The sequence below is a fragment of the Arvicola amphibius genome, chromosome 7 (assembly GCF_903992535.2).
Source record: "Arvicola amphibius chromosome 7, mArvAmp1.2, whole genome shotgun sequence".
NCBI lineage: Eukaryota > Metazoa > Chordata > Mammalia > Rodentia > Cricetidae > Arvicola > Arvicola amphibius.
In genome coordinates this window covers 29851070-29859284 of record NC_052053.1, presented here as the reverse complement: position 1 = coordinate 29859284, position 8215 = coordinate 29851070, and the positions used below count along the sequence as shown (strand labels likewise).

The following is an 8215-nucleotide window of genomic DNA, read 5'->3' as shown; positions in this document are numbered from 1 at the left end:
GTGTGCTGGATCATCCTTGGATCCTGCTCACATTTCCCTGCACCTGACTCTGATAAAGAGCAGGCAAATGCAGTGTCTACAAATAGACACAGGTGTCAACAACCTGGGAGTGATTTCCAAGCCAGTGGGGTTAGCAATTGTCCTCCTTCTCACTCCCAGTAAACGCGGCCTCGCGGGTGGCTGGGCTTTTGCATGAATCCAGGAAGAGATTTCGGGCAAGTCATTTGGCTGAAGATGCTGCTTTCTCTGTGGCTGCATCCCGGGGCTTAACCTTGAGAGCCAGTCTAAGCGAATCCTCCCCAGAGAGGATGACTTTCTCACCTACAGTCATCTTTGTGGTCATCTTCTGTGTGCAGTCTCTAGCTGCCATGCTACAAAATGGCTTCATGGTTGCTGTGCTGGGCAGGGAGTGGGTACAGAGCCAGGCACTCCCTGCAGGTGACACGATTGTGGCCTGGCTAGCTGCCTTCAGGTTCTGTCTGCATGGACTAGCGATCATAAGCAACTTCCTGAACTTCATGTTCAAGTGCAAAAATTACTTTTTTGGGACCCTCTGGGACTTCACCAACACCATCACTTGCTGGCTTACCACCTGGCTTGCCGTCTTCTACTGTGTGAAGATCTCTTCTTTCTCCCACCCTATCTTCTTCTGGATGAAATGGAGAATTTCTCGGTCAGTGCCCAGGTTGCTGCTGGGATCCTTGATCCTTGGCTGCCTGTCAGCCATCTCCACAGTCACTGGAAATATAATTACCTTTCAGATGATGGCCTGTGAAAACTGCACATTCAGTTATAGAGTAAGGAAGTTCTATCAGTATTATTTTCGCTGTCATGCAATGCTGATGTGCGGCACTCCGTTCTTCCTGTTTCTGCTGTCCATCCTCCTCCTCATGTTCTCACTGTACTGGCATTTGGAACAGATGAGGCACCACAGACCCAGACCTCACGATCACAGCACGCAGGCTCACACCACGGCTCTGAAGTCCCTTGCCTTCTTCCTCATCTTCTATACGTCATATGTCCTGCTCCTGTCGATTTCTACCGCCCAAGTCATAACTATCTACAGTTCTTGGCGCTGGGCCTGGGAAGTGATCACCTACACGGGCATCTCCCTGCATTCTACCATTCTGATGCTTAGCAGCCCCAAGATGAGAAAGGCCCTCAAGATGAAGTTCTCCAGCCTTTGTGTTGCCGGCTCATAAGACACGAAGGGCCCTGGACAAAGGATGGCTCCACTCTCCAGTTGTCAGTATCAACAACCTGTTCTCTAAGGAATAGCTCCTCCCACAGCAGGAATTCATAGGGACTCAGTGCTCTCCCTGCTTATTCAGCCCCACCTCTTCCATGCTTTGCTATTTTCCCACATTTCTCTGTTTCTCTGGCTGCTCCTGCTACTATTTGTTCTCTGGTATGGGTCACATTGGCCTCACCTGACATCCTCATTGCTCATGGGTCTCTCACAGTCCCTAAACAATATTCTTTGAGAATTTAAAGCATTGGTCTACCCTTATTTATGAATAACTGTGACCAATGTGAGTTGGCTCTCTGAGCAAACTAAAGTCTGGTTTTAAATTCCTCAACGCTGCTTTTCTGGGACACTCAGCCAAGCTCCTCACTCCTGCTTTGGTTTCAGATCAGTCTCTATGGTACAGCTTCTAGCCACTGTCCCTTGAGACCTTCCCTTCTATCCCATGTTCTTTTGCCACCAAAGAATAGGCACTTCCCAGCTCCTTCATCCTTATTACTCCCTGCTCTGCTTTCTCTGTCAGTCACTGCCACTTCCTTTTGTTATGCATCACTTAGGACTAAATTCCATCGTGGAGCTTAATCTTATACAAAGCTGAGGACACATGTCAGTTTTGCCCCATTATGGATCCTATCAATGGCTTTGTGTGCATGCTTAAGTTGAATTAAACGGGATTGTATGATATGCGAATGTCAAATTTGGTCCAGCAGAAGACAGATGAAAGCAAAGGAAATCCTCAACAATTCTTCATTTTAATAACCCTGCTCTTCTTATCTGTCCACCCTGAAAGAGGCACCTACATGGTGTTGCCTAGGCTTGTCGTCACCAGACTGGAATTTGTGCCCGGTGGTCCACTGGAAGAAGAAATATATGTAGGAGTCTCTATTTTTATATGCTTTTATCCTCCTATAAATTCTCAGTTATCTGTGTATTTGTAGTTTATATAATATATCAAAGTGAGATATGTGTATAATTAATAATAAATATGAACATGATAATGTCTTGGACATCCAGGCTGCTATAAAAGAAAGAAGAACATTAGCATTAACATGCTCTTATTAAGCTATTTTTCAAAACAAGGAACATGACCAAAGAAAGTAAGTTTCCTGTCACAATATCATAAGGGACCAATATGTCAAAGAATGGGATCTTAGATGTATGTACTTAATAACAGTTTCAAAACATCACAGAGTAGATAGAATAATAGGGGAAAAAAGGTGAAATTACATTCAGCCATTAACTCTCTTTCCTCGAGAACTGGTTTTACAAGTAAGACAGAATCCACACTAAAACAGAAAGGTGGAATAATTCAGTCGGCCAGCCAGACTTGACTCGCACCTATAAAAAGCTCCTTCAACCTCAGAATGCATCCATTTGCTGCGTGTATGTGAAATACTTATCAAAATGAATCCTCTTCTGGCTTCAAAATAAGTCTCAATAAGATTAAGAGTATGTTTCCTAGTCACAATAGGATGAAAGTAGGGATCTAGAGCAGGAAAATACCTAGAACATGATTGGAGGCTTAGATTTTAGGTAACATGATCAGGAGAGTCAAAACAGAATTTAGAAATGTAAGCTGAATGAAAACGAAAAGGAAGCATTTTCAAGTGTGTGGGATGCTACGACCGTGAGATGGTACGGGAATTAACCAACACTAAGTACGCATGTTCAAAGAAAGGGCTCAAATCAGATTCACCTCAGCAAAGTAGAAATAGGGGAGCAATAGAAAGGCAGAAAAATCAGGGGGGAAAAATGCAATGAACAAAAGCCAAAGTGAAACTAACGAAGCAGAGTGCTGAAAAGAGCAGACAGGACAAATGAACCGAAATTGGTAAGACCGATTACTCTTTAGATGCACTGACAGGTGTAGGGGGCAAACTGTCCACTGCAAGGACGGGAGAGGTGATATCTCTTCATTTCAGAGACAGTGCAAAGAAAACAAGGGGCTATTTGGACAACTTCACACAAATAAGTTGAACACTGACGGAAACACATTGGCAGTACTGCCTCAGGTTTCCTTAAGGATGGTTTCCGCAGACTATAGTCCTCCATTCAAATCAGGACAGACAGTAACGTGGGCCTTTGCAGGGCTGTGGTTCTGGAAATTCCCTGCAGCCGTAACTCTGGGATTATCACTTCTCTTTAATGCTAAGTCTCATGTTCCCTGGGCCTCATTATTTGATGATTTTGTTGGTTTTTCTTTCCTTAATTTTTTTGTTGTGGTAAAACCCAGTCTTTCACTTCCAAATCATTAGACTTGGTGGCAGGTGCCTATCTAACCGGCTCCCTCCCACTCTTTTAAAATGGTGTTTGAGAGTATGTTTTGTTTTGTTGAGAAATTATATATCTGGATGTATTTTCTTTTCCTTTCAAACTTGATTTAAAAGTTTCCTGGGTACTTAGGTAGAGCTTTTATTGTCGGCTCCTATCCTAACCCCCTACACACCAAGGCATGTCTAAATCACCTGCCTCTGATTGGCTATCAGTTACCATTCTTCCAAGTATGTTTGATATATCTTCCTGAAGACATTATGGTTTCATCATGTTTATCCACCTACTCTTATTTTTGTAGGAATGTGAATAAAGAAAAATGAAAACTATAATTACCAACAGAAGCACAATTAATAAAAATTCAGAGAAAGCTATTGGGACTCAACCTGAAGGTCAGAAAAGCAAAACAGCCAGCCACTGACCCTTACCCTCTACCTCAGTCTGAAATGGCGATCCTGCCTCCAGGAATCCCAGAATGAGACTGTGTCTGAGAGCTGTCCCCTCCTGTTTTATAATCCTCTCTATTTCTGGGATTAAAGGCATGAACTACTGGGATTAAAGGCATGCACCACCCGGTTTCTACGGCAACTAGTGTGGCTACTGGGATTAAAACTGTATGTTACCACTGCCTGGTCTGCAAAGCTGACCAGTAGGGCTGTTTTACTCTCTGATCTTCAGGCAAGCATTATTTATTAAAATACAAATGAAATGCCACTATATTCCCCAATTTGTCTAAAATAAAAAGGCTATAACTAATATAAGAAAAGCTATATACAATAACTATATATAATATATACAGTGAATAAATAAATCAACAATGTCTAGTACATTTGATTTGACAAATTCAGAGAAAATACTCTATATCTATCCTATCTTGGTGAGTCCAAAGCCTTGTACCTAATATACTTTCTATCATAACTATCCAGTCTTCAACTCCCTCAGAGACCCAAGAAGGAAATATTAACTGTATATATCTTTTAGTTTGGCTATATTCTGTTATGCCATTGGCCAAAAACAGCTTCTTTATCAACCAATAAAAGCAACACATATACAAAAGGACTTCCCACACCAAGGACCCAGAGTCTCTGAGCATTTTCCATCTTTACATTGAAGTTAAGCTGGGGAGGATGGGAGCCAGAAGCACTAGTTTTTCTCCTGAACTCAGTGAGTAGGTTTGGGTCCAGTTCTGGCCTGTGCTGGTGGAACTAAAAAGCCTCAGGCAAATGACCTTTTCATAAATTCATGGTCCAAACATTGGGCACCAAAATTAAGCACAATTAATAAAAACTCAGAGAAAGATAGTGGGGTTCAACCAGAAGGTCAGAAAAGCAAAGCAGATAGCCACTGGCTCTTACCTCTACCTCAGTCTGAAATGGAGATCCTGCCTCCAGGAATCTCAGAATGAGACTGAGACTGAGAGCTGTCTCCTCCCGTTTTATAATTCTCTCTATTCCTGGGATTAAAGGTGTGCACCACCCAGTTTCTATGACAACTAGTGTAGCTACTGGGATTAAAGGTATCACCACTGCCTGATCTGCAAGGCTGACTAGTGGGGTTGTTTTACTCTCTGATCTTCAGGCAAGCTTTATTTATTAAAAGACAAATGAAATGCCTCTACACTGACAGCCAATTATCATTCAATACATCCTCTTTCTGTCATTATTCCATATCTTAAGAAATATTGTGGCCCATTTTGGCAAATAATCGGCTAAATTTACAATTGTGGACATACTGCAAAAAATCCTAAGAAAAGAAAAATTGGCATGTTTAGAGCTGCTCTGAGTACTTTAAAAGAAGAGGTTTTCAAAAAGGAAGTAAATATTTCGGCCTTAATTTTAAAGCTGATAGAAATTCTTTGTCATTATGAAGGTCATCATACATGTCATTTCATTCAGAACAAACCACAAATTTAGTGAATAGGACATCATGTTCAGACTTATGTCAGTGTGGAAAAGCTGAAATTAATCTCCATTAAAACTGCTTTAGAATATCAGTATGCAGAGTGCTTATTTAACTTGCAGTCCAACTCAGTAGTTTTCAATTAGTAGGGAAAATACTGCATTGGTCATTGGCACCAAAGCATTGTCAGTGATTGTGAAAGCAGGGGAAGAAAGAAGGCTTTTCGCGTCTTATAGTTTTAAAGAACATACATTATGATTGTGTTGAGGGAAGAAATAAGGTAAGAAATTGGTAAGAAATATAAAAGAGTTTATTCCAAAAAGTTAGCCTATATTGCGTGGTGCAGGTTGAGACATTTTCTATTCTATGATCATCTACCAGCTGGGATTATTTCAGTAATTTGCACATCCCATGACAGTTAAGATTTTCAATGGTACAGTTAGCAGAGCATTAATGTATGTCTGTTACAGGGACTTGAAAGAAACAAAGATATATTCCCTTCCGCGAGTTCTGCCAAGGAGCCAGTAGTGTTACAGACTTCCGCAATGGATTTCAGGAGTAAATAAAATGTACCTGCAACTCTGTTGCTGGAAGAGGCTCTGTGTTTGCTTGCCTGTAAACTCGCTACCATCACCTCGTTACAATCGTGCCTGACCGTGGGGAGCATGCGCTTTGTGGTTAGGATGTGTTGACCTTAGCTATGCTCAGTTCCATCTCTCCCAGCCATAGATGGATGCATAATTCAGATCTGGGTCTTGGAGAGCCATCACTGGGAACTGCTGCAGACATGCCCACCATCCTTAATGGGGTCATTTAGTGCCTTCCCTCCCTCCCCACCAGAACTGACCTTTTCATCCTTGGGTTCTAAGCTATTGAGTGGCCTATAAGCCTGCCATCTTCATGAGGCAAACAGAGCCCTGAGGTGCTCTCTGCACTCCTGAAGGATGAACCTGATGACGGCCATGGAAATGAGTTCAGCATGGCTGATGACTAACGCTGGGCCAGGAACTTGTCTATGTACCTTCTGCATATAATTTATTTAATGCCACAACAAACCGATAAGTCTAATGTGATTGTATGAGGTTTACACAATGGGAAATTGAAGTGCTGGATGCTTTAGTAATTCTCCTAACAGGTTACAGATCCGAAATGCCAAGCTAGAGTCACAATTCAAGTTCTGTCCGAGATCTCTGCATCACACACATCCATGGCCTTCTTGTGGCTACATGAGTCATTTTTCTGAAACACATCTTCCTTTTAAATGAATTAGTTTGTCTCTGCCTTCAATTCGCTTATATTCTCAAGTTTGGGTTATTGATATACTACTAATAAAATAATTTTGTAAGCAAGCAAATGTCAGATGACACTTTGAGTCTTCTCAACCCCATTGATTACTTAGAAACCAATTCTGCCTTCCTTCAGGCCACTTCATGCAGATGTAGCTCAGCAGCACCTCATTTGAGCCCATGCTGAGAGTTTCTCATTCCCACTACAAAGCTTCTGGCGCTACACCACGGATCACCTACAGAAATCTATTGGGCATTCAAATACCTGCAAGTGTAACCAGAGCTAAAATACTACCATGAAGTTCTCCTTGCCAGCTGGAAACCAGAAGCAGTGAATCTATGCTCTTGCTTCCTGAGCAGATGGCTCTGGGGACATGCCATGCGGCGTTCCTCCTAAAGATCCAACAGCTCAAGCCGAGGTTCCCACAGTCAAACCAGGCACCCACCACACCTGGCTCTCATGGCTCTCTGCTTGACCGATGCTCTTCACGTGGGTAGTTCTTTCATGGCCAGCTCTTACTGGGGCTCTTCTTAGAGAGAAGCCCCAACGCTAAACATGTCTTTAATTTAGATTTTAGGTTCATCATTTTAAAAGTTTCCTGTTTACAGAGTATGGAAAAAAAATCTTTTGAGCTATGATATGAATACAAGAATTAAGTTTCCATTTCGGCTAAATTTTTTTGAAAAGTATGCTCTTGATCTCCAAATTATTTGCTGGTAAACTGGACCAGGAGGTATTCAGCAACGGTCGGGGTATTGTCCTGGAAATGTTACTCCTTATCTGTTCTTCAAAAATACAGCATGCACTTCTAATTTAGCAATTGCTTTGGGTTTGTACCTGTGACAATGGCAACTATTACAGAATTCAGATGTCATTCCTGCATCTTAATTTTATTACTGAAAAGATCAGCTTAATTAATTCATGGGAAGTGGCGATATGCATTTCCTTACTTATGATTAGAAGGATAAATTTAAAAATAATAATATCAAAAAGTATCATGGAGTGTGGAATGCAGTTCAGTGGTGAAGCACTTGCCTACGGGTGTGCCTGGCCCTCGGTTTAGCCTCTCGGACCACATAAAAAGGGGGCTGTAAAGAAAGGACAAAGGAAAGGGGAGAAGCGGGGAGGGGAAGAGGAAGGGAAGGGAAGGGAAGGGAAGGGAAGGGAAGGGAAGGGAAGGGAAGGGAAGGGAAGGGCAAGAAAGTTTCAGATCATGAGTTCACTTAATGCTTGCTCAAACTACATTGACATTTTAAGAAATTAGTGAGTGTCTGACTAGCTTACTGTCAGCTTGATGCAAGTTAGTTATTAGGACAGAAGGGCTTTCAGTTGAAAAAATGCCTCTTTAAGATTGTTCTTTTGTCAATCCTCTGATGCGTTTTCTTGACCAATGATTGATGTGGGACAGCTCAGCCCACTGTGGGTGGTGTCACATAGGGGCCAGTGGTTCTGGGTTCTCTAAGAAAAGCAGTATGAGTAATCTTTGAGAGGCAAGCCAGTAAGCAGCACTAT

At 42.1% G+C, this 8215-nt stretch overlaps 1 protein-coding gene across 1 annotated transcript; it reads left to right on the top strand.

The window, feature by feature from the left end:
* Positions 1–287: 287 nt before the first annotated feature.
* LOC119818375 (taste receptor type 2 member 134-like) lies at positions 288–1202 on the top strand. The gene has a single exon (XM_038335669.1). It carries the CDS (start codon positions 309–311, stop codon positions 1200–1202), a length of 894 nt encoding a protein of 297 aa, XP_038191597.1. The 5' UTR covers positions 288–308.
* Positions 1203–8215: the final 7013 nt, after the last annotated feature.

Coding starts and splice junctions, on each gene's coding strand:
- LOC119818375 (XM_038335669.1), top strand. CDS start 309: ATGACTTTCTCACCTACAGTCATCTTTGTGGTCATCTTCTGTGTGCAG.